Source organism: Mustela putorius, unplaced genomic scaffold (genome assembly GCF_011764305.1).
Source record: "Mustela putorius furo isolate JIRA1106 unplaced genomic scaffold, ASM1176430v1.1 tig00003854_pilon_pilon_pilon, whole genome shotgun sequence".
NCBI classification, from domain to species: domain Eukaryota; kingdom Metazoa; phylum Chordata; class Mammalia; order Carnivora; family Mustelidae; genus Mustela; species Mustela putorius.
Window position 1 is genome coordinate 1927466 of NW_025422006.1, and position 25471 is coordinate 1952936.

At 39.6% G+C, this 25471-nt stretch overlaps 1 protein-coding gene across 9 annotated transcripts in view; it reads right to left on the reverse strand.

Moving 5' to 3' along the window:
• RIC1 (RIC1 homolog, RAB6A GEF complex partner 1) overlaps positions 1-25471 on the reverse strand; it is a 142486-nt gene that overhangs the window by 25898 nt on the left and 91117 nt on the right. For all 9 annotated transcript variants that reach the window (XM_045065000.1, XM_045065007.1, XM_045065002.1 and 6 more), the window contains 6 exons: positions 21256-21347; positions 14268-14356; positions 7052-7196; positions 6106-6154; positions 3708-3860; positions 1836-2039 (listed from right to left, as the gene is read on the reverse strand). In XM_045065000.1, the coding sequence (XP_044920935.1) occupies positions 1836-2039; positions 3708-3860; positions 6106-6154; positions 7052-7196; positions 14268-14356; positions 21256-21347 (732 nt within the window). The remainder of the gene's footprint in view (positions 1-1835; positions 2040-3707; positions 3861-6105; positions 6155-7051; positions 7197-14267; positions 14357-21255; positions 21348-25471) is intronic.

Sequence of the window (25471 nt, forward strand, 5' to 3'; positions counted from 1 at the left end):
ATGCATCTGGTTGGTGTGCCAGCAAACAAAGTACAGGGCAAACTGTAATGAAACACTGTCTATTTCAATGGGCACATTCTAGGTCTTAGCTCAAGGTCAACAGTACATTACATGATTCAACACTTAATACCTAGAAGTTTTACAACTCGTTAGACTGTTACTTTACTTATAGTAAGGATAAGTCTGACATTCCTTAAGCAGGACACTGCTCTCCCACGTGCCCTTGGGCAAGTCACCTAACTTCTCTGAGCCTCAGTTTCCTCAATGTAACAAATCCAGTTGGACTACATGATCTCTATGGTCCTTCCAGCTCCAAAAATTCTATGAGTCTATTATAACTTAACTGTTATACAGCTCTGACATTATTTTTATTAGTTTTAGGGAAAGGAAAAAATTAGGTTAAGCTCGAGTCAAACAAGTTCATCCTTCTGAATAATTCCAATATCTAAAGAACAAAATCATGAAAGAATCTTGCTCGTACCTACTTTGTCTAAGGTGGTAAACTCAGTGTGATACGCTACTAGTATAGGATACTTCAGTGATGGCTAAGAATCACAGAATCACAGAATTTTTGAGCTGGAAGGAAATTAGATTTTTGTTATTGCCTGATGGATTTTTGAGTTCCAGACCTACCTTCTTTGATCCTCTGCTCTACTTGGCTCTGGCAACACAGACCTGGCTAGGCAGAACTGGCATTGATGCTAGGTCAGTGTAGAATGAATAGTTCAAAGTATGGGGAAATGAAAATAGCAGAGGAATGGCTATAGGAGAGAAGGGAGCAGTGGAAAAGTTTAGTCAAGGAGGCAGCCGACGCGGTTTTATTTCATAACCGTTACTACTTATCAAATGGTATGCACAGTTTGATTTTATGAATTTATTAATGTCAGATACATTTTCTTTGGGTGTACACCACGTCAGTGCGAGAGACACTCCTCTTTCAACGTTTCACATTCTGACCATTCGTGTCTCTCATCATCTCCACTCAAAGTCAACTAACACTAACATGGGAGCTGAGTGAGCGAATAAAGTATCAGCACAGAACGGAGAAGGGAGGGTCAAGAATTGTGGAGACAGAACCCAGTGAAAACCAATGCAAGAGCAGGCTCAGACATACCTAAGGCACTTGGGTATCAGCGGGGGAAGGAAGACACACTCAGAACTCCTACAATTGTGTATGAAAGTTTCTCTCAAGAAACTTCAATTTACTGATTTACCCAAATTAATTTTATTTGGTATCAAAATTCAGAATTGATGTCCACATTAAATGCCAATTTATCAGAATTATTAAAAGAAACTGCTAATTTACAAGTTATATCAGAATGAGTAAGTGACTTGGAACAAGATTTTTGTAATAATAAAATTATTAATAATAAGGTTCTAGAGTGTGACCGCAAGTCTGCAATTTGGCTTTAAAGTCAGGCAGCTAACCTCAACATGTACCCACTAGGACTACAAGGTCAGCTGTTCAGGGTCTTAGCTGACACTGTCACTTTCCATGAAATCACTACACTTTCGCCTGTGCCAATCCACAGAGCTAAATTTGTACCAAAACGGGGCGGGGGGGGGGCAACGGAAGAAGTACAAAGTTGTGCTTGTTCAGAAGGAAAAGCATAAACTTGGGAGTTTTTGGACTAGTAGGCTTAAAACAGGTGGGGATCTGTGCTACGTCAGAGGCAAGAAAGGAACACAAGAAGACAGAAAAGCAGAAGAGAGAGGTGACAGTCAAAAAGGTTAAAAAGTTTCTCAGTTTTCTAAAGCAACAGAAGAAATCTGTAACTCCGCTCCAGGTGCTAGTCCCCCAAGGACTAAGTCAACAGTGAGCAGCTGAGACTTACCTGTACCACATGCCAATGCCGATGTCCAAGCAAAGAGCTTAAACCCGGAGACTCCAAACCGCTGTCTGCAAAGGGGCTCCTGCCCCCACCGGCCTTGCGCTCAGAGCGTGCTGAGGAACCCCTGGCACTCTGCATTTGCGAGGCCTCGCCGCAGTTCAAGTACAATCGGTCCTCCCCCTGAAGCAGCACTTGCTCCTGGTTACTCTACAGGAGGAAGAAAGGAAGAAAGGAGGAAAGCAAATAAAAAAGCCTGAAATCAGATAATGGAAAACAAAAGTAATACCTTGACTTAGGTTTATCATAGGAAATGCACCATGTATCTCAACGTCGATTTTACTCGCAGACAAGACTACATAATGATCACGGGCACTGTTACATTTACAGGGAACAGGCAACAGTTTAATGATTACTTCCCAGGGCAAACAAAACTTTTGTTGAAGTCTGTTTTATCACAGATGCCAAAATGTGACCCAGTCTACAATGACGACAGCAGTATCTTCCTTATCACTCCAAAATGGCAATGCTATGAGAGATTTTCCATCTGAAAACTGAACAGAACTACTCATTATCTACAGGTTACAAATGAGTTTCACATAAAATACCTCACATTATGGTGTGATAATGATAAGAAAACATTATCTGGGCAAACTGTGCGTGTGTGTGTTCACCCTGTGCCCATGGCAAGAAGAAGCGGAGGATTACGAATGGGGATACAGGACACCAAGGTTCTTTTAAACCATGGGGAGGAGGCAGAGTAGCCCCAGTCAGTGGTCCTGGATCAAAGCAACTCAATATTCACTTGGGTAAATGCTTGGTTGGTGCCAAGGACTGCAATGGGCTCTGAGAATATTCAGACAAATAAGACAATTTCTCCTCTTAGTGATGATGCCTTGGTTTTCAGAGAGAAGGTCAGCACTAACTGTGGGCACTTTATTCACTGACCATTCATTCCATCAGACAGAAGGGCACCAAAGCCCCTCATTTTTCCATGGCAGCCCAAATGTTGTCTTGACAGAAAACTCATAAAATCTGCCTTTACATTATAATTTGGGATGGGGAGGGGAGAAAGAATGACTGTACTCTTGTTTTTCTGCGGATCCTTATTCTTCATCTAGAGTCATGAAGTCTCAGATCCAGGCTACTGTCATATTCTTTCTCAATGGATTGTAATTATCAATTTTAATTAGAAACTGGTTGTACCAAATATTTAAAAAACGATTGGTGGCAGATATTAAGATATATGCTTCTGACGTGTAACACATACTGTTACATATTAACAATATATAATATTAGTATATTGTTCCAGAATGATAAAACATGAGGAGTTTAAATTATAATTTGGGGCAGTGTTTCCCAAATAAGGTTTCCAGGCATACTTTCTTTAAATCACTCCCTAAAAATTCATAGTTAAATAAGCTTGGCACACTGTTTTTCATATACCAACTCCTGGGTTTTTATGATTCACATTAGGCATATTAAAGACCCTGGAGTCCTACAATAAGGAAATTTCTGCAGCCTTAGCTTCTTTATTTTGCTTATATGACAACAGAAATTTCCCTTATCCTGTGTATATGCTACCGATTCTTCTAAGCAGTGCCTTGTGGAGCACACTTTGGGAAATTCTTTTTAAATAGAGACTAGGTTAGTCAAGTAAATCTGTAAACACTGCTTTCCCTCAAAGTGCTTGTGATCCTATTTAAAAAACAAAAACTAAAAGCTGCTGAGAAGTAAAATTTTTCTATAAATTATTAAAAAGAAATACAAAAATCACAAAAATGAACAAGAAAGAAAATAATCCACCAATTTTAGACGAATCGGATAGTCTACTATGAAGGCCACTAAAAGTAAACAGTTGTACTTTAAAAAACTTACCATACAGGGGTTTACAGTGAGTACACTCTTGATAAACTGAAACAGCAGAAGGCCAGGCTGTTTAACTACACTCTTGGAATCAGACTCAATTCCAGTGTTGTGAGCACCAAAGCCGCTGACCACCCAGAGATGATAGCCTTCTGCACCCCAGCTCTTGGAGAGAACGGGAAGAAAAATCAGGGCAATGAAGTTTGTAATCCTCTCCTAGCTTCAAATATTCAAATCCCGAAACAGCCAACAAGAGCCTTACCAGTGACTTCTAAAGGCTGGAGAAACCATGAGAAGCTACATAGCCCTCTCCAGTGGAACCCACTATCACAGCTCTCTACCTGGAAGGGGGGGCGGGGGGGGGTAGGGTGTGTGTGTGTGTGTGTGTGTGTGTGTGTGTGTGTTTTATGCAAAGCAAGTCTGTGGTGGTGAGGTCAGTGTTGTCCACTTTAGTGAGCAATCAGAGGTTCTGAAGGATTAAACTGCTTGCTGGGGGAGTCTGGGCCAGCTGGTGGAAGAGCCAGCCCGTGTCCAGACAGCAGGAGCCTGGAGGTCACCAGCACCACCCCAACCAGCTCATCATCGTCCTGGATGGCTCAACCCAGCCTCCTGTCTGCAATCACTCAGCAGCCCCTTTTCCTCTGGGCCCCGGGTCCCGCTCCCTCTCGCACAGTGCCCGTGTGGACATCTGCCTTCTGGGTCGTCCCAGCCGTCACCTGCCACTAATGTTACAGAAGGGGTGGGGACAGGAGTCACCCCAAGGGGCCCCATTCTGGGGCTCTTGAGTTTGGTCAGGAAGGCCTCCTCTGCCCTGCTAGACTTACTGGTTTCCTCAGATGGAATATGAGGCCCCGGGAGGGCATTTCTCATCAAAGTACAAAAGAGCCCTTTCCTTTTGCCTTCCTGTAAAGAGGGCAGCCCCTGCACAAGGACTCCCAAATCTGCGTCTACAGATTCTACATCTCAATCTTCACTCCAAATCCCAAGAAATACCCACTGCTCTCTTTAACTTCTCCATTAATTTAACTGCCTCTCAAATACAAAGAAATTCCTTACAGAGGAAGATCCCCCCCACCCCGCGTGACCCAGCTGAAACTTGACAAAGAAGCACCCAAAACAGATGCAGTCTTGTACCGAGCAAAGAACACACCAATGGAAGTTTCTACGTTTTCATTCCAGCCTGGCCCCACTCTGCTGTAGAACCTTGGCTAAGTTATTTGGTTTTCTCTGGGTATATACGTCAACCTTTATAAAATAAGAAGGTTCAAATAAACTCTCCAGGGCCAAGTTTTTTGTTTTTGTTTTAAAGGTTAGTAATTCACAATCTACAAGGTCAAGAAAATAGTAGAGGGAAAATAAATTGTTGCTAAATTTCAAAAGCTTCATAGAAGTCTTGCTCTCCCACAATAAAAGTTAAACAGTTAACTGAAATGCTTACATTCTTAGTTTGTGATTAAAATACCACCTTAGTGAGGCTAACAACACTGGTTGTTATGTGCCATTCAGAAGCACTGATGGGCAGTTATAGAAATAATTTATTCAAAAACTTATTTTAAAATATGGAGGTGGAGAGAGACAGCAAGTAGGGTCCTTGGTGGTGCTGAGAACCACTACCAAGACAGCCATGGTGGTTTTCGTTCTTTAAGAAACCCAAGATCAGAAAATGCCTTCCTCTGTGGAGCAAAGGAAGAAGGGCAATGAGTAAACCTCACAGCCACCAACTTCACAAAGATGACGCACAGAAGGGCTACAATAAGAAAATGTTCTTACGTAAAGACAGGGATTACACTTCACTGTTTTCTACAGGAACTCTTAAAAATATGTAATAAAAATACTGACAACATTGACTTCAATTCTCCTGACAGGTATCTACAGGAAACGTTTTAAAAATATGCTCAAATAATGTCCAAGCACCTCGCAGAAAAATATCCACTGAGCAGTTCACATCATGTTAAAAGAAAGAAGGCCATGAGAAGTGGATGCTAGTGAGTCACTAGCTCTGGAAGTATGCTCTGGAAAACCAAAGGCCTGATTTGAATAGTCACTATGTTCACAAACATAACAGGGGTTTGCTAGACATATAAGCAAAACTAAAAGCAAGTACATACTGAAAACTGGACAGCAAAGCAAGAACTGTAGAAGAGTCTGCTAAAATAAAAATAGTTTTGTAAAATCAGGCCAAGAAGAGTTAAAAAAAAAAAAGGCAGAAGTAAAATCAAAGTTTCTCATACTATAGAAATACACACACACTTTTTTAAAGTAGGTCCATGCCAAGCTTAGAGCCCAGTGCTGGGCTTGAACTCAGAGACCCAGAGATTAAGACCCGAGCTGAGATCAAGAGCTGGATGCGCGACCAACTGAGCCAGCCAGGCGCCCCACACGATGCCAATATTTTATAGAAAGTACTTACCATAGAGTTGATCTTAAGGGGATCTTTTTTGGTACCATCAGACCTATAGCTGAAATAGAACAGAAACTCAATTTAAAAAAGCCTTCTATTACATATATTTGGCTTTAAGTTTTTAAAAACTCAAATTGAGGGACGCCTGGGTGGCTCAGTTGGTTAAGCAGCTGCCTTCGGCTCAGGTCATGATCCCAGAGTCCTGGGATCGAGTCCCACATCGGGCTCCTTGCTCGGCAGGGAGCCTGCTTCTCCCTCTGCCTCTGCCTGCCTCTTTGTCTGCCTGTGCTCGCTTGCTCTCTCTCCCTCTGTCTCTTACAAATAAATAAATAAAATCTTTAAAAAAAAAAAAAAAAAAAAAAAAAAAAACTCAAATTGATTTTGTTCCTTTAAAAACAGAAGTAGATAATAATGCATGAAACATGAGACTGCTTGTTGATATATCTAAGTATATCACCTACACATAGTCTTTTAGGTCCATGATTCTCGATAGAATCATGCAGTTTGGGAACGGGTATTCATTTTGTCAGGACTGAGGTTCACAGCACCATAAGGAGTGGGAAGAGATCTCAACCTAGCAAGATAATGCAATTTTCTATTTCCCACTAGTGACTTATGTGCATGGCTTATTGCTCTTATTAGATTATAAGCTACTTGAAGGCAAAACTGTATGTGATTTAGCCTCGAATCTAACATGCTACCATTTATACAGTAGGGATTCAACAAACAAATGCATTTTACGGAATGAACAATGAATTTTAAAAGGATGGATGTTTAGAGAATCAGCACATTCTGAACAAATGAATTCTGAACCTTACAAATTGTCTTGGTTAACCCCAAGACAAATAAGCATCACATAAGGCAGGATAGCTGTATGACAAAAAATTTCTGTGTATGTGTATTTTCTGGGAGATAACGGAGTTACTTTATCTAGAACTTGTCTTTATTGACTCACGCAAAATCGCCTCCAAGCGTACAGATCAGCTGGGCTCCAAACACACTCCACAGAGAGAGGCCTCCGCTCTCCCAGGTCACCGTCACAACACTGTTGTCAGGGGACCATCTGACTAATTTAACAGCTCCTGTTTTGTTCCAAATATCTGTTAAGAAATTGTGAGAAGAGTTAAAAATAAATGATTCCTTCAGAAACAGTATTTTTTACAGTCTGTATTTTTTAAAATTGCAAATGAACAGAAAGATATGTCTCCTTCAAATAATGAGATGAATCCTATTCATTTAAGGTCACAAAAGGTCACATTAGCCTTGATTGAAGCAGAACAAACTCGGCTGCCAAGAAATTTATTTATTTTTTATTTTTTTTAAAGATTTATTTATTTATTTGACAGAGAGAGAGAGGGAGAGATCACAAGTAGGCAGAGAGGCAGGCAGAGAGAGAGAGGAAGGGAAGCAGGCTCCCCGCTGAGCAGAGAGCCTGATGCGGGACTCGATCCCAGGACCCTGAGATCATGACCTGAGCCGAAGGCAGCGGCTTAACCCACTGAGCCACCCAGGCGCCCCTACCAAGAAATTTAAAAGAAATGAGAACCATTGGGGCCACTATCAGCCTGGATAACTATAACTGTGTCATTTTAAAAGTCTTTGGCTGGGGCTCCTGGGTGGCTCAGTGGGTTAAAAGTCTTTGGCTTTGGTCAGTTCGGTTTCTGTAAAACGGGGATAAGGCTTCCCTTGAATCATCCTACACTAAATGTCAATGTAGTTCGCAAAGCAGGTGTTTTAAAATGTAAAATAATGTCCTACCATTATCTTCATGCTCCCCACTCAAGGAATCCAAGTTAAAACAAACTGAAGTTTAATCTTCTATTAGAATCCAAGTTAATACAAACTGAAGTTTAATCTTCTATTAGAATTACGTAGGTAAACTCCAGCTTGAGGACTCCAGGTGCTCATATCATCTTTTAACTAATAGTAATTGTTCTTTCAATCCTGTAATTTCACTGTGCAGTAAAAGCCAAGTTTCCCTACTGCAGGGTTAAATGAAACATGATAGTATTTCCTGTCAGCAATTCAAAACCAGCTATGTATCACTTTGTTTCAAATTCTTTTCATTTGCAGTAGTAATACATTTCTGCTATAAAATACAGAAGATTTACTACAAAGGGGAAGTATATAGGTTTTTGTCACTTTAGCACTCCCCCCCATAGTGAACAGCCAGGTTATTCAGGCAGATGTAAAATAAATGGGATCCTTCATCCATTTTGAGTCTATTTTTGTGTGTGGTTTATAAAAAATAAAAAATCTAAAAAAAATGTTGAAGAAAATAAATAAATAAATAAATAGGAATATACATAAGAAACATCACATCTTATTACTATACTTAATACTTGTCCAGGGGAGAAATTTAAAAACAAACCAAGGGGGCAACTGGAGGGGGAGCTCAGTCAGTGAAGTGCCTGCCTTCGGCTCAGGTCATGTTCCCAGGGTCCTGGGACCGAGGCCCCACATCGGGCTCACCGCTCAGCCTGCTTTCGCTCCCCACTTGCCTCTCCCCCCAGGTCACACACATGTGTTCTAATAAATAAAATTTTAAAATAAATACATATACACACACATACCAAGAAGAAGCACAAAATCAAACTGAAGTTTACAAATGAATGCAATTCCATGTGCAAGGAAAAAAACATGGGTTTTCACTGTCATAGAAGGATGTTAATGTTAACTGAAAAGGGGAGGATATAAACGTATACTTACTACCCCACATGAAATAGACATATGCATGCACATATATGCATACCTACTTTCCAAGCATTATGTACATATTAAAATCTAATTGCAGAGATCCATAATAAAATATCAGTGGTGGTAAACTTAATGTTCATGTGTCAGGACTACGGGAAATTTATCTAGGTGGTAACAACCTACAATGAACATAGACTGTGATATAATCTGTGTATTGAGAAAAATATTAAAAAAGTAACCCAGACATTTAGTTATAGAGCTGAACTTACAAGAAAGAAAAAGTTCCAGAAGCCAAAAGAAAGGAGAAAACCTACTGTGAGATTGGTTAGTACCTGGGCTGAGAGTGAAGGGCTGGGACCAGGGAGGGGAGAAAGGCTAGAATTACGGGAATGGAAGGCTGGGGTGAGCCCCAGCAATGACAAAGGAGTTGGGGACTGACATCCTCTAGGAAGACAAAGTGTCTGAGACCAGCATGAAGTCGGGAGAGTCCAAAGGGAAGGTGCAGCGAGACAGAAGGACTCCCAGTCACCGTGGCTGGTTAAACAGCCGGCGCTGCCTGAAGGAAGCGAGCAAACTCATCCCTGCTTCAGATGTTCAGTCCTCCTACAAGCCTCCCGTAGTAAGCAGGTTTACGGCCCATGTAATTGAAGCTGGCAGAATTCTCTCACAACAAAGACCCCGGGAGTGAGACTTGGCAGGTCACCAAAGGGGGAAATGGCATCCACGAGCCCGAGAAGGAAGAACGATCTCAAGAACCGCACGCAGTGCTGCCCAACAGGAGCAGCGGGAGCACTTCCTGCGGCAATGACTTCCCACCTGCCCACCTGCTTGGTCTAAGAGGCAGCCCCCAGCTACATGTGACTACTAAACACGTAAACGTGACCATGCAACTAAAGAAATAAGGTGTTATTATTATTATTGTTTTTTAATTTCAATTAGTTTAATACTGGGCAGGAAAACTAAGTATGGATTAAAAAAAGAAACCATGGGGCGCCTGGGTGGCTCAGTGGGTTAAGGCCTCTGCCTTCAGCTCAGGTCATGATCCCGGGGTCCTGGGATCAAGCCCTGCACAGGGCTCTCTGCTCTGCAGGGAGCCTGCTTCCCACCTCCCCGCCCCCCCCGCCTGCCTCTCTGCCTACTTGTGATCTCTGTCTGTCAAAAAAAAAAAAAAAAAAAAAATCTTAGAATACTTAACACCTCAAACAACTAAAAATGCTGAGAGGTAAGTAAGTGTACAAAGTGCTTGTGCCCTGAATTTTTCTGCCAAACCCTGGAAGCCCTGACTTCTATTTCTGATGACTCATAGCACGTGACAGAGCGGAGAGCAAGCTCAGAGCTTGACCAAGGCAGGGTACCTAAGAGAAGACACCACTTAATGGGAGGGGCTACAGAAGGCTACATTCACGGTATAAGGAAGAATGAGAAATAAACTCTACCATGTGGAAGGTAAAGAAATAGCAAAGGATACTTTCATGTGTTTTCCATGAATGGAAAATAAAGTCCCCGGGAATCTGAAACAAGTCAGTCCTCACTCTCATATGTAATTTATGCAACTTGTATGACTCAAAGAAAATTACAAATAGAGAATATAATGCAAAGGATTCCAGACTGATGTAGTACTCCCACATAACTTGCCCTAAACACACATAAATCCTCTTCGGAAGAACTCAAATTCAATTTAGGTCACAAAGCATTCAAATAAATAAATCTGAAGGAAATTAAACAGCTCTCAGTAAAAAAAAAAAAAAAAAAAAAAAACAAACCAAAATATATAAACAAATTCATGAGAACCCATGAATATATAAACAAAATATATAAACAAATATATAAACAAATTCATGAGACTAACAAAGTATATAAAAACCATTTTTTAATACCTAAAGAAATAAAAGAATAATGAAACTAGGAGCAGGATGCATACAGATTAGAAAGCTAAGTAAACACTCTGGAAATAAAAAATACAGTAATTAAAATGGACAGATGAAGAAGAATACTAAACATAAATGAAGAGAACACATGTACCAGAAGACAGGGAAAAATTTTCTAGAACATAGTCCAGAGAAACAAAAAAATGAAAAATGTTAAAAGGCAGCTTAAGAAACCTGTAAACAGGGGCGCCTGGGTGGCTCAGGGGGTTAAAGCCTCTGCCTTCAGCTCTGGTCATGATCCCAGGGTCCTGGGATGGAGTCCCGCATCGGGCTCTCTGCTCAGCAGGGAGCCTGCTTCCTCCTCTCTCTGCCTGCCTCTCTGCCTACTTGTGATGTCTGTCAAATAAACAAATAAATAAATAAAACAAAACAAAAAAACCAAACCTGTAAAGAGTACAATGCAAGTCTGATTAAACTTCCAGAAAAAGAGATTAAATAAGAGGCAATATGCAGAGAAATAATGGCTGAGTATCTTCCAGAACAGCCGGACAATATGAATTCTCAGATCCAGAATGCCTGAATCTCAAACAAGATTAAAAAAAAAAAAGAAAGAAAAAAAAATTAGAAAAAAGTCTTCACCTTCCAAATCACAGTGAAACTATCCCAAAGACAAAGAAAAAATCTTAAAAGTAAACAAAGAGAAAAAAACTCAAATCTCCTGAAAAGGAAACACAACTTGATCAGAGAGATCCCAAGAGCAACAGTGAAACTGGATGGTACCTGAACAACTTCAATATACACACAGTAACTGCCCATCTAAAATGGTATAACAAGTTAAACCATAATTAAATTACAGGGGCAAAGTAAATACATCTTCAGACCCCACCCCTTCCCCCCAAAACTTCACTAGAGAAAATTCTGAAGGACGTATTGTAGACAGAAAATGGTCTCAAGTGGAAGATGTGAGATGTTAAAAGGACACGATGGGGAAAAATACTGGTATAGATGTGGGTAATACTAAGTCAACATTAACAGTTATGTATTAAATGCTTCCTGAGATTCTGACGTGAGATACCTTAGCTTCTTCCTTGAGGCTCATGAGAATTTTTATTATTGGATTAGATTTAGATGGGTGTCCTAATTTTTCTGACCCAAATAGAGAGCTTTGTATAGTTATACAGCAATTATTCTTTTTTTTTTTCATTTTTAAAGATATAATGTATTATTTGCCCTAGGGGTACAGGTCTGTGAATCATCAGGTTTACACACTTCACGGCACTCACCATAGCACACACCCTCCCTGATGTCCATCATGCAGCCACCCCATCCCTTTCCTCCCTCCCCCCAGCAACCCTCAGTTTGTTTGGTGAGATTAAGAGCCTCTGATGGTTTCTGTCCCTCCCGAGCCCATCGTTTCATTTTTTCCATCCCTCCCCCCTGCCCCTCAAATTCCTCATATCAGACAGAGCATATGATAATTGTCTTTCTTTGATGACTTATTTCACGTAGCATAATACCCTCTAATGAGCAATTATTCTTAATACAGGAGCATATCTAAATTTGGGAGAGGAACAGAACACAGTCTGAAAAGGGTCCCAATTATTAATGCACATACAGAACAAAGTATAGTATCAAACTCATAAAACATAGTAGTGAGATTCTAACTGCCTGTTAAAACAATTGTGCAAAGGTCACTGGCTTAAAAACATACTGATTCAGGGTCCCTGGGTGGCTCAGTGGGTTAAGCCACTGCCTTCGGCTCAGGTCATGATCTCAGGGTCCTGGGATCGAGTCCCGCATCGGGCTCTCTGCTCGGCAGGGGTCCTGCTTCCTCCTCTCTCTCTGCCTGCCTCTCTGCCTACTTGTGATCTCTCTCTGTCAAGTAAATAAATAAAATCTTTAAAAAAAAAAAAAAACAAAAAAAAAACATACTGATTCATTCACTAAACTGAACCCACTCGGTACAGATAGAAAAATCCTACATTCCTACCCTGGAGCTAGCAGAAAACAAGACCTGTAAGTTGGTAAGTTCAATAAAACATTAACAATGATAAGAAAGATAGTATATGCAAAATATATTGAGGCACAGGAGGGAATAGTATTCTGTCTAGTTCATAAAACGAGATTTCATTTAAGCTGTATCTTGGAAGACCAATATACATAGACCCTCTCTCAAGAATCTGCAGGTGGTTTGGTGAAGAGTCAGACTGCAGTTCCTAGGTCTGTGTGCAGGGTATCCAGGATACCATGAGACAATCTTCAAGAGACAATATCAAATAAATAGAGTGATATATAGTATCTGTTAGACACAATGTAAGTTATTAGCTCAGGCAGTTCACAGCTATATTAGGCTGTGACTACATTTATTTTGATGATGTTACATCTTTGTAAAGGTGGCTTTTTAGGAGTTGTTGTAGAAAAAGTGTCATGTGAAAATCAACGTGGAACAGGAAATGTGGGTGACTGGACCTAATCTGACTCCAGGGTCTGAGAAACTGTACAGTGTCCAATAAGCACAGACAACCTCTTAGCAAAAAAATAGTGTTTACGAATTAAAATAAAATACTATTTTTCTTTCCATTTACGTGTATTACTTTTTGAAAATGCTACTAGGATTTAGACCTAACTACCTAATAAACAGAACGTCTGGTATTTCTTTTAACGTAGAGGTGCTGTGGTAAAAGTATGGAGACAGTAAGGGCTGACTGAACTAAGAAATAATGCCAGAAATATTCAGCAAAAGACCTACGTGCCATCATGCGGTAGACGCCATTGGCTGGTTAATGCCACATCCATTTCCAGCCTCTTTCTCCCTTGCCCACTTCTACCAGAAAGGCTGGGAAAATCCTAAGGTAGCTAATGAGACATAAAGCGACCAACCAGATGAAGAGGAAGATGGCTGGAACAGGTGAGGCTGCTGCTGAGAAACCTTTTGCTTTCCTGATCAAAAAACCAAATATGCCCTATTTCCTCCTTTCTTCTTGACTCAAACACAGGAGTAATGCTTGCAGCTCAGAAGCTGAGGCCATGAAGGAAAGACCAAACGCCAGCAGCAACTCACCTTTGGATTTCTTGCTAGCAGAGAAAATAAATCCTATTTAAGCCACAGCAACTTGGGTTCTCTGTTAGTTTTGGTCAAAAGCCTTTCAATGACAAAGACTTTGGAATTAATCCAAAGGGTCTGAGGGTCCACTCAAGATTCACACTGAGTTCAGAAAAAGACTGCTTTGTTTAACGATGTGTATCCACTAGTTAAAACAATGTCTGGCCTACAGCAGGTATTTTATAAGTATTTGCTGAATGAATAAACTGAATTGGAAGGCATAAAATAACAAAGGCAATGAAATCAGGTAAAAGACTAGAACAGAGTCCAGAGAAAGACTATAAAGGCTAAAACTAGTGAGGACACAGAAGACTAATCAAACAATAAAAGAAGGATCCTTGGGAGCCTTTCTAGGTACCAGGAAACCCTAGTACCTGGGCCAGGCAAAATACAGTTACGTGTTAACTGTATTTGACCGAGAGCACGCATCATTTAAAATCCCAGTCACTACCCATCCACACCATTACCTGTACATCAAAAATAAAAGAAAAAAAAGGACTCACCAGGATACTGTTTCGCTGTTAGCTCTAGTTTATGGGACAGCAGCATAGCTCCGGTGGTGTTATCTATTGTATATACCTGTACAGAACCACTGAGAAAAACAAAAAAGCCTTTAATAAAAAAGAGAAATACAAATATAGAGAGCATTACTGTGGAACTGTTATGTTCTGCTGGTAAGAGCATAAACTAGGCTAAAACCATTTTGTAAATGAATTGCAGTCTCATAAATCTGAACAAGTGCATATTTGTAACCCAGTAAAAATTTCCCTCTAAATATATCCCAGGAATATTCTTGTCTATGTTATCAAAAGGCACGCACAATGTTCACTGTAGTACTATGTATAAACGCACAACAGCCGCAGCAACCTGAAGTGTCCAGCAAGAGAAAGGAAGCATAAACTGTGCTCTGCTCGTACAGCTGTCTAGTACAGCAGCGACAGGCATTAAAACACATAGTCAGGATGTACATATGTAGTATAATTCTGCTTCTATTCAAAAACATTCAAAACATAGTAAATACATTTGTGGTAAAAATGCAATAAAGAGCTAATGGACACACCATCTCTGGTGGAGAAGGAGGGACATTAAATAAGAGAGGGACAGGGCGCCTGGGTGGCTCAGTTGTTAAGCATCTGCCTTCAGCTCAGGTCATGATCCCAGGGTCCTTGGATCGAGACCCACGTTGGGCTCCCTGCTCAGTGGGAAGCCTGTTTCTTCTTCTTCCACTTCCCCTGCTTGTGTTCCCACTTTCCCTGTCTCTCTTTGCCAAATAAACAAAATCATTAAAAAAATTAAATAAATAAAGAAGAGGGAGAAGCCGGGGCTGCATCCACCCTGCTAATGCGCTATTTCTCATGCTGGATAGTAATTTACAGATTTTCACTTGATTATATTTTCTACCCAACACCATTTTTTGTATCTACACACATGGCATATGTTATTTTGTGAAAGTGGTATATATAATGATTTCATTTAAGAAATCTTAACAAGTGCCAATTTTAGGAAGGGCCAGAAACCAAAACAAAAACTTTATAATATTACTTCTAAGCTACATTTCAAAATTGACCTAATGATGATCATAAAAAATATCATTTTTGCTTATGGAACTATTTTCGATCAAAATCTAACATTAATGTTCTGACCCTCATCCAGCCGGGTCAGCTCTTCTTAAGGATCAGGACTGGGGCTCAGTAAAACACCTGCATGAAGAGGCCACATGAACTTACCACACAGCTCACTGATGCTGTGGTTTTCAATCTGTTTCCTCTCTCTTTCATTCTGAGTAATTTCTCTGGCTATGTTTTTCAGGTTTATTATTCTTTTCTCCTACAATGTTTGATTTGGATCTCTTTCTGGATCTTCCATAGCGAATACTCAGGAGAGACCCTCTCCAGCACTCTGGAGCGCCTTCTTTGTGCCACTCTGTTGTCTCTGGCTGGCTGTCCCGAGTCCTAGCTGCTTTGGTCTCCCCAGATTTTCACTTCCCTGTAACTCAACCTAAGCAATCTGCCAGGTTCTGTCTCTCCAGCCTCGTGCCACAGCCTGGAAACTCTTTCAATGTAATTAAAGCTGAGGCATTCGTAGAGTTCTATTTATTTCCTATCTTTTACGGACCGGTGTCCTCTGTTGCCTGATGTTCTCAGTCTCGAACTCATATTGTCTTACTCTTCCATATTTTTGTCCATTTTCTCCCCGATGTGGGGGAGAGAATCTGGTTTGTTATTCCAGCTTAGTCAGAAGCCAAATGCCCAGGAATAGGTATCGCTCCAGGCTACCTGCCCAATTCGACACTTTGCTGAAAGACAGCACTAAGTAGCCCACAGGTTTTACTTGTTTTCGTTTTGCACCTGGCAATGGTCAAGTGGGAACTCTGGGTTGCTGAGCTCTAATGAGTCAGTGAGGAGAGTCCACGATTTCTAATGCAAGAAACAGGAGCTAAGTCAACACTTATAAAGACTGACAGCTAACCTTTTATGTATTCTATAAGGCCTATATTGTTTAAATTATTGTTATTTCCACTTCTCGTTCACCCATTGTAAGAGAAAAATATTTCTTCATGCATAAGACACCACTCATTAATCTCAAAGCAAAACAAGCTCTCTCTATAACAGAGATATGGCTACAATCACAAATGACCAAATTCAGTATCACTAATACAAAATTAGTATCACTAATACAAGGACAACTTAACCTTATTGCTACACAGTGCCACAGCAAGTACATAACACTACATGATAAAAATGTTTAACCAGCATCTGGTCAAACCTCCCCACCCCTTTTCTTAAGATTTTCCTTAGTTATTTGAGAGAGAGGGACAGAGATAGTGAGAGAGCATGAGCAGGGGAGAGGGAGCAGCAAACTCCCCGCTGAGCAGGGAGCCCAACGGGGGGCTCGATCCCAGGACAGGTAAGTTGTAAGACTGATCCCCTTGCAAACGGGCATCCAAGACCAAAGTCAGCTTCTTGCAGAACAGAACTCGAAGGGCAGCAGCTACAGTTGAGTGTTCAGGGCACTTAATCCTGGTAAGAGCTGGAAGACCTAGAAGCCACTGGTCTGTTCTGTCACACAGTGACAATCACAAAACCTTCACCCCAACCCAGCGTCACCACCCCCCCACCAAAAAAAAGGTCTGGTACTCCCCCAACTGATGAAAAGTGAGACGACGGAGGCCAAAGGCTGAGATTCCACCTTCACTGCCCTGGGGAAGGAGCAGAGAACCTCTGGTGGGCTCTCCCATCTGGCCCTAGCAGCCCCGCAAGGCCGCCCTGACTGCAGGCGGTGTCGGACCCCCGCCCCACTGGTCCTGTCAGATGCTCCCATGTCTGACTGGACTGGCTCGGCAAGAGCCAGCTTCAAGGTTCCAGTCATGGCTGGTTTAGAGAAAACGAGAAACATTTAGAGTGCAGGACATTCTATAAACAACTGGCCTGAACTCTTAAAAAGCTGATGTCTAGGGCACCTGCGTGGCCAGTCATTAAGCATCTGCCTTCGGCTCAGGTCATGATTCCGGTGTCCTGGGATCAAGGCCCACATCGGGCTCCCTGCTCAGCAGGAAGCCTGCTTCTTCCTCTCCCATTCCCCTTGCTGTGTTTTCTCTCTGTATCTCTGTCAAATAAATAATGTCTTTTTTTTTTCTTTTTAAAAGACTTTTATTTACTTATTTGACAGACAGAAATCACAAGTAGGCAGAGAGGCAGGCAGAGAGAGAGGGGGAAGCAGGCTCCCCAGTGAGCAGAGAGCCTGATGTGGGGCTTGATCCCACGACCCTGAGATCATAACCTGAGCCGAACAAAGGCAGAGGCTTTAACCCACTGAGCCACCAGGCACCCCCAAATAAATAAAATCTTAAAAAAAAAAAAAAAAAAAAGAGTTGATGTCATGAAAATAAGAAAAAGGTGTATGGGTTGTTAACAGGAAAAAGGCAACTACATGGAAACAATAACCAAACACAAATCACTAATTTTTATTTACTCTGGTTAAAACAAGGAGCTATAAAAGAAATTTTGGTGACAATTGGGTTAGTCTGAGTATTGACTGAGAATTAGATCTTATTTGGGATGTATCATTAATTTTCTCATATGTGACAAAGACACTGAGTTATGTAAGAAAATGTTCCCCCTTTTTTATAAACCAAGAAAACAATATAAATGTCCGTTAAACAACAAATCAGATAAATTATGACACGTTCATATACTGGAACACTATAAATCAATCAAAAAATGATTTTTGCTACTGGCAAACAGCATGGATGAATTTAACAATGCTGACTCAAAGAAGCAAGAAGACCCAAAATGTATTTAGAAGATGATTCTATTCCCATAAAGTTCAAAATCAGGTAAACCTGAATTATGCTCTTTAGGATCACACGCAGGGGTGGTAAAACTATAAAGACAAGGAAACGATCATCACAAAGACAGAAAATTGGTTACTTTTAAGTGTGTTGGGAGATGGGAGTTGGGATTTAGTAAGTACTGGGGCTGGCTCGCAACACTCAATTTCTTAACCCGGTTTGTGAACAGAGGGGCGTTTGTAATATTTGTAAATCTGAGTATTTGGACCATGCACTTACCTGTAAGTATGTTTTTATTTTATAATATGAAAGTTAAAAAGGATATTATAAATTTTCAGCCAATTTATTTGACAGTGAAATGAAAGATACCAATTCCTGGAAAAATCTAACTTGTCAAAATGACTTAAGAAAAGAGAAAAATCTAACCCTTAAATTTACTTTTAAAACTGAATTGAATCAGTAATCAAAAAATTCCCACAAAGAAAATTCTAGGCTCAGATAGCTTCACTGACAAATTCAAGCAGACATTCAAACAGAGAAAGAGAGGAATAGGTCTTCAATTTGCTTCGTGACAGAAGCATAACTTCGATTAATTAGCGGAATAAGAAAAAAATTATAGGCAAAATGTGCTAATAAACATAGATTTAAAATATCTAAACAAAATGTAACCAAATCAAATCCACGAATAAGAAAAAAATACACTTTTCTTTCTTATACTGAGCTGAATTAACTTCTATTTCTACATTTATCTCCTGAGAAGCAGTATGTAGGATTCACCACTTCACAGATTATGTATGATTTATAACATGTATTATTTACACTAATCAAAATATGGTGATACTCAACTCGATGTAGCTAGAGATAGTACTAGATGTATGTTCTATAGAACCATTAAGTCTCACTTTGAGGACAAAATAAAATTTCGTATTTAAGAGAGTTTTGAGGCTAAAAAAGCACCCTACATATTGTAAGGCATTACTATTAAGATTCTAATATAATCTTTTTATTTGAGCTAAAATATAAACTCGATCAAGTCAGGTATCTTATTCTTTTCTAACATATCCCAAGTGCTTAGAATTGTGCCTGGTGCATGGGAGATGCAAAGATACTTGCTGAAGTGAATAATCTGTACTCACTCAGTATTTCAGTTCTAAAACCTGCACTGTCAGAATTAAAAGAAGAAATTGATCCTATGTGTGAGCTTTAAATTTGTTCATTAAGGCACATTCACAAATTCAAAGGCAATGTCAACACTGATGTCTTAAAAAGGATTTTTATTTAAATTCTACTTAGTTAACATATAGTGTAGTATTATTTTATTTATTTAAATTCTATTTTACAGATTTTATTTAAATTCTATTTAGTAAAATCGTGTAGTATTAGTTTCGGGGAAGAATTTAGCGACTGGTCAGTCGCACATAACACCCAGGGCTCATCACAACTGCTCTCCTTAATGCCCATCGCCTGTCTAGCCCATCCCCCCACCAACTTCCCCTCCAGCAACCCTGTCTGTTCCCTACTGTTAAGAATCTCTTATGGTTTGCCTCCTCCTATTTTTATTTTATTTTTCCTTCTCTCCCCTATGTTCATCATACCGTATTTGTTGGGGCACCTGGGTGGCTCTGTCAGTTAAGTATCTGACTTTGGCTCAGGTCATGGTCTCAGGGTCCTGGGATGGAGTCCTGTGCCTGCTCCAGCAGAGAGTCTACCTGTCCCTCTTCCTTTGTCCCTCCCCCAGCTTATGCTCTTTCTCAAGTAAGTAAAATCTTTTTTTTTTTTTTTTAAACACCTCATATGGTATCTTTCTCTGACCGATTTTGCTTAGCATAGTACACTCCAGTTCCATCCATGTCATTGCAATTGCAAGATTTCATTCTTTTTGATGGCTGAATAATATTCCATGCACATGTATACCACCTCTTACTTAGCCATTCATCAGTTAATGGTCTTTTGGGTTCTGTGTTTTGGGTCCTGTGGATAATGCGGCTATAAACACTGGGGTGCATGTACCCCCTTCAAATCAGCATTTTTGTATCCGTTGGATAAATACCCAGTAGTGCAATTGCAGGGTCATAGGGTAGTCTTATTTTTAACTTTTTGAGGAACCTCCATACTCTTTTCCAGAGTGGCCATTCCAGTTTGCATTCCTAACAACAATGTGAGAAGGTTCCCCTTTCTCCACATCCTCACCAACATCTACTGTTTCCTGAGCTGTTCATTTTAGTCATTCTAACTGGTGTGAGGTGATATCTCATTGTGACTCTGATTTTATTTCCCTGATGAGTGATGTCGAGCATTTTCTCATGTGTCTATAAGCTATCTGTTGTGTTCTTTGCAGAATTCTGTTGTTTTCTGCCAATTTCTTAACTGATTTTTTATTTTTTGAGTGTTGAGTTCAAGTTCTTTATAGATTTTGGATACTAGCCAGAAGAAGGGATTATTTTTAAAAAAGAAAAATAGGGGCGCCTGGGTGGCTCAGTGGGCTAGGGCCTCTGCCTTCGGCTTGGGTCGTGATCCCAGAGTCCTGGGATCGAGCCCGCATCGGACTCTCTGCTCAGCGGGGAGCCTGCTTCCCTTCCTCTCTCTCTGCCTGTCTCTCTGACTACCTGTGATCTCTGTCAGATAAATAAATAAAATCTTAAAAAAAAAAATCTTCCTAATTCTCTTTTAAATAATAAGGAACTTAAATTTAGGCTGACTTCATCTTTTCAACTTGTAACTCAAGTTATAAGTTCCTACCACTGAAGAAAAGCTCACCTTTAAAGCTCACCTATACAACACTCAATTATCCTAAATCTTTAGATCTGTTTGCTTCAATCTAATAAAATGTTTTCAGATTTTATATTAAGGCTGATTACTAAATTATGATAGCCACGAAAAAGTTTACAAGTATATTTAGAACACTTTATGTTTGAAAAATATGTAAAAATATATTTTTTAAAAAGCCCATTATTTTTGACAATGACTCTTAAAATGAAGTCATCTCAGGGTGCTTGGGTGGCTCAGTGAGTTAAGCCTCTGCCTTCAGCTTAGGTCATGGTCTCAGGGTCCTGGGATCGAGCCCCGCATTGGGCTCCCTGCTCAGCAGGGGGCCTACTTCCCCCTCCCCCTCTGCCTGCCTCTCTGCCTACTTGTGATCTCTCTGTCAAATAAATAAATAAAATCTTTTTTTAAAAAATGAAGATGTCTCTATTAATTACCTTGCACAACCAAATGCCATGAGTCGATACTTGTTATTTACTGCTACACAAGTTCCATCAACAACATCTTGTGGCCAAACTCCATGAAGCTGCTGTAATAAAGAAAAATAATGAAGGCTTTAAAAGTCCAAATAAACTGTAATTAGTATAATTTTCCTTCATTAAACATACTGTTTCATTCAACAAGTATTCAATAAGTGAATGAAACTATTAAGCTTATATGTTATTTTTTTTTTTTTTACTATAGAAAATAGAATAGATTCAGCTCTACCACCTGTTTTTTATTTGTCAAATCAAGGATGTCTTAGATTATAAATTCTAAGGCAAAGATCATCATGACTATTAGTTTAATAAGTACAAAAACACAGCACACTACAATATAGCACTTTCTTTTTTTTTTTTTTTTTTTTTTTTTTTTTAAAGATTTTATTTATTTATTTGAGAGAGAGACAGGGAGAGAGAGCATGAGTGAGGAGAAGGGCAGAGAGAGAAGCAGACTCCCTGTGGAGCTGGGAGCCCAATGCGGGACTCGATCCAGGGACTCCGAGATCATGACCTGAGCCGAAGGCAGTTGTCCAACCAACTGAGCCACCCAGGCGTCCCCAATATAGCACTTTCTTTTTGGATGATCACAATAGTAAACACTGTAAGATCCAATACTGTAGACTTTATTTAATCCCCAAGTGAGCTATATAATCAATTATCTAAATGTGGCATATTTATTTCCTTTTCTGTAGGAATTTTGTTTTTCAAAAAAAGTACAAACTATTTTAGATGACAAAAAAGTGGTAAAGGTGGCACTGAGCATTATTTCCCTGAACCACCGCTTAGATTAAAATTAACTGATTTCTGAGGCAAGTATTTTCCAGGGGCCCACTATTCACCCAGCACTGTTTAAGGTGCTAAGGCTGTGGCACGTACTCAAAAATGCCAAAATCTTTGCCTTCTATTTGTTAGGAGGCTGTCAAGTTAAAATAAAAATTGTACAGTGTTGTAGAGACTGATAAATACTACAGAACAAGCTAATAAAGCAATCATAGGAAACAGTATGGAAGAAGGATACAAGATTAAACAGTTTTTCCCATGCAGGTGTATTTTGAGGAAAGTACTCAAGAAGATATACCAAGTACAAAGGCCCTACTGTGTAGCATTTCTGGCATGTTCAGTGTAGATCAAAGAAGCCCGAGCACATGGAGTGGAGAGCAAGGAGGGAAGGAGAAGTCACAGAAGAGGAGATCACAGATGTAAAACGAGGCCAAATTTACAGGGCTTTAAAAGCCACAATAAAAACTTCCTTGGCTTTTCCTTTAATTTACATATAGGGAATCACTGAAGTATCTTCAATTTTTAATAAGTTTTCCACTACGAATAATACATTAGAGAAGAATACAAAAAGTCAAGACTGCACATCTCAGTAATATCCCAAAGCAGACCTTGTGGAATTAGCGAGCACTCAGGCCAAGAATGATCAGAATCTAAAAGCCCCCAACAGGTTCCTCCTGATCAATACCCCCTCCCCCCACAGAAGTAACCAATATCCAGACTTGATTGGTAATCACGTCCTTCTTTTCCTTTAGACCAAGAATATGCGACCATATAAACTCTAATTCAAATGGCCTATGTTTCTATTTTTAATTTTACATAAAATCATAGCACATATTCTTTCAGGTCCAGCTGCTTTCCCTTAGCACATCTGTGAGAACCATCAAGTCACCATGTACAGCTCTGCTGTTCATGCTCACTGTGACCTCACACACTGGGCTTAGCTCACTGGGCCTCTGCCCCCTTGCCAGGTAATTCTTTGCAGACTTGCTAACTCTCCAAAGTCTTGAGGCACATTAAAAAAATTTTTTCTCCAGCTTTTCTAGTTGTCTTCAGTAGGTTTGTCCTAATTATCTAGTACTTTTAGAGGGTTCTAAGCAGAGGAGTGGCATAATCTGACATATTTTAATACATCTGTTAAATGCATCAAAAATGCCAAACATTTTTACAAAGCATCTAAATAATGCATGCATGCATATATATATATATATATGAAACATATAAATAGGTCATTATTTTATTTCCCAATTACCAATAATAAACATACATATTTCCCTAATTTATATTTTCTAACTTATTTGATAATGCCCATCTGCTCTTCATTATTTTAAAAAATTCTTAGTTTCCTGGAAAATTTTCTTGAACCAAATACTAATAAAAAATGATAAAAGCTATGGGGCGCCAGGATGGCTTAGTCAGTTAAGCAACTGCCAAAGGTCATGATATCAGGGTCCTGGAATCAAGTTCTGTATTGGGCTCCTTGCCCAGCACGGAGGCTGCTTCTCCCTCCAACTGCAGTTTCCCCTGCTTGTACGTACTCTCTGACAAATAAAATTAAAAAAAAAAAAAAAAAAAAAAAAAAAAAAAAAAGATAAAAGCTGATACTCAGAAATGAGTCACCTTTTCAGCCTTTTGTTTTCAATAAAAACATTTAAATCCCAAACATAATTACAAATATACCTTGTAAAAAATTAAATTCTTCAAAAGTTTATTTTTGTTTTTATATACTGACATATTACCACAAATGTACTATTTAATACTTCACGATGTAAATAAAGATGATAATGAAAAACAGTTTTAGGAATATTAAAGCTGATACTACACAGAAAACAATATGCCCTTAAAAACTTAGAATCTGGGGCACCTGTGAGTGGCTCAGCAGGTTTAGCATCTGCCTTCAGCTCAGGTCATGATCTAGGGGTCTTAGGACTGAGCCCCATGCAGGGCTCCCTGCTCAGGAGGGACAAGTCTCCCTCTTCCTTTGCCCTCCCCCTGCTCATGCTCTCTCTTTCTCTTTCTAAAAACAAACAAACAAAAACTTAAAATCTTTTCCAGTTAAAGAGAGTACACTGAATGTGAATACTTAGCTTCTCTGACTCTTAAAGCCCCAATTTTTCTAACAGAGAAGATTTTTTTCAACAGCATAAACTGACAAGGACAATGAACAGGAAAGGAGGAAGTATGAGAACATTTTAAAAGCTAGGTAGCATATGGAGGAGTAGAATCCTTCACCTGCATTCAAGAATGTTGAGAAACAACTAAATTAACATTGTAGGATGCAAAAAAGGCTTGAGGATTGAGATTTCTCAGAAAGGTTGAACTAAAAGTAATAGGACTTTCAGATTTTTAAAGCCTGTTTAGGCAACCAGCTGGGTTCCCATAATATCTTCACAATCTGAGCAGCTAAGAAATAACTCACCTTCCCTCCAACAGAAAACTGGAGATTTTTCTTCAGAGAAAAACAAAATAAAAAACCCTAGTGGTCTCTGGACCGACCACACTGACAACGCAGATAAGTGAATTCAGATCCTCTAATTTAACACCACCATAACTTAAAACCCAGAATATTGGGCCAGCCAGATATATAGTCTCTGGAAAAAACTACAGGACTCTCTTCCAATGAGCACTGGACATAGGAAAGGAAAGGACACAATCTAGTTAGCTCACCCTATGGTGAAGAACAGGGTCAACCAAACCCATCAAAATCCACACAGCTTTCAGTGCATCCAATTTTTACTCTGGGTCTCTGTCACAGCAACCAAATTAATATATTAACTTATCATATGTTAATCATTAACTATGAAAAGATCACATACAACTAAAGGAAGGAAGCAAATCCTCAAGTGATAGATGATGAAAACCCAAAAGTACAACTGTGTTAAAGGTACAGTGAGCAAGCAGTTCAGTCTGGAGCAATCCAGAAGCTTCCAAAAGAAATTTCTTCAAGAAGATGAAACAAAGAGAACGTCTAATGTGTCTGAAAGAATTGAGAAGATATCTACACAAACCACAGACAATTTGGGGTTGAGTTAGTGTTAAGTACATAAAAAATAAACAAAAAACAAACAATTATTAATTTCCAGTGGAAAGGGAAATGTGCAGGAAAGAAAAAATAAAACATATCACATGGCTTAGGATTTATAAAGCAATAATAATATAAATAATGAATAGTAATTGATCAAAATACAGTAACTACTAGGAAGATAGGAAGAATATATGAATGTGCTAGCAACAGGGAAGCAAATGGTCTTTTCCTGCAGCAGAAGTCAATAAACAGCCTAAAAACTAAAAGTTAAAGAAAACACTCAGAGTGGTAAAGATAAATAACAAAATAACCAGTGAAGAAAAATAAAATGGTTGTCTCCGAGAATGGAAAGTGGGGGTGAAGGGAGCA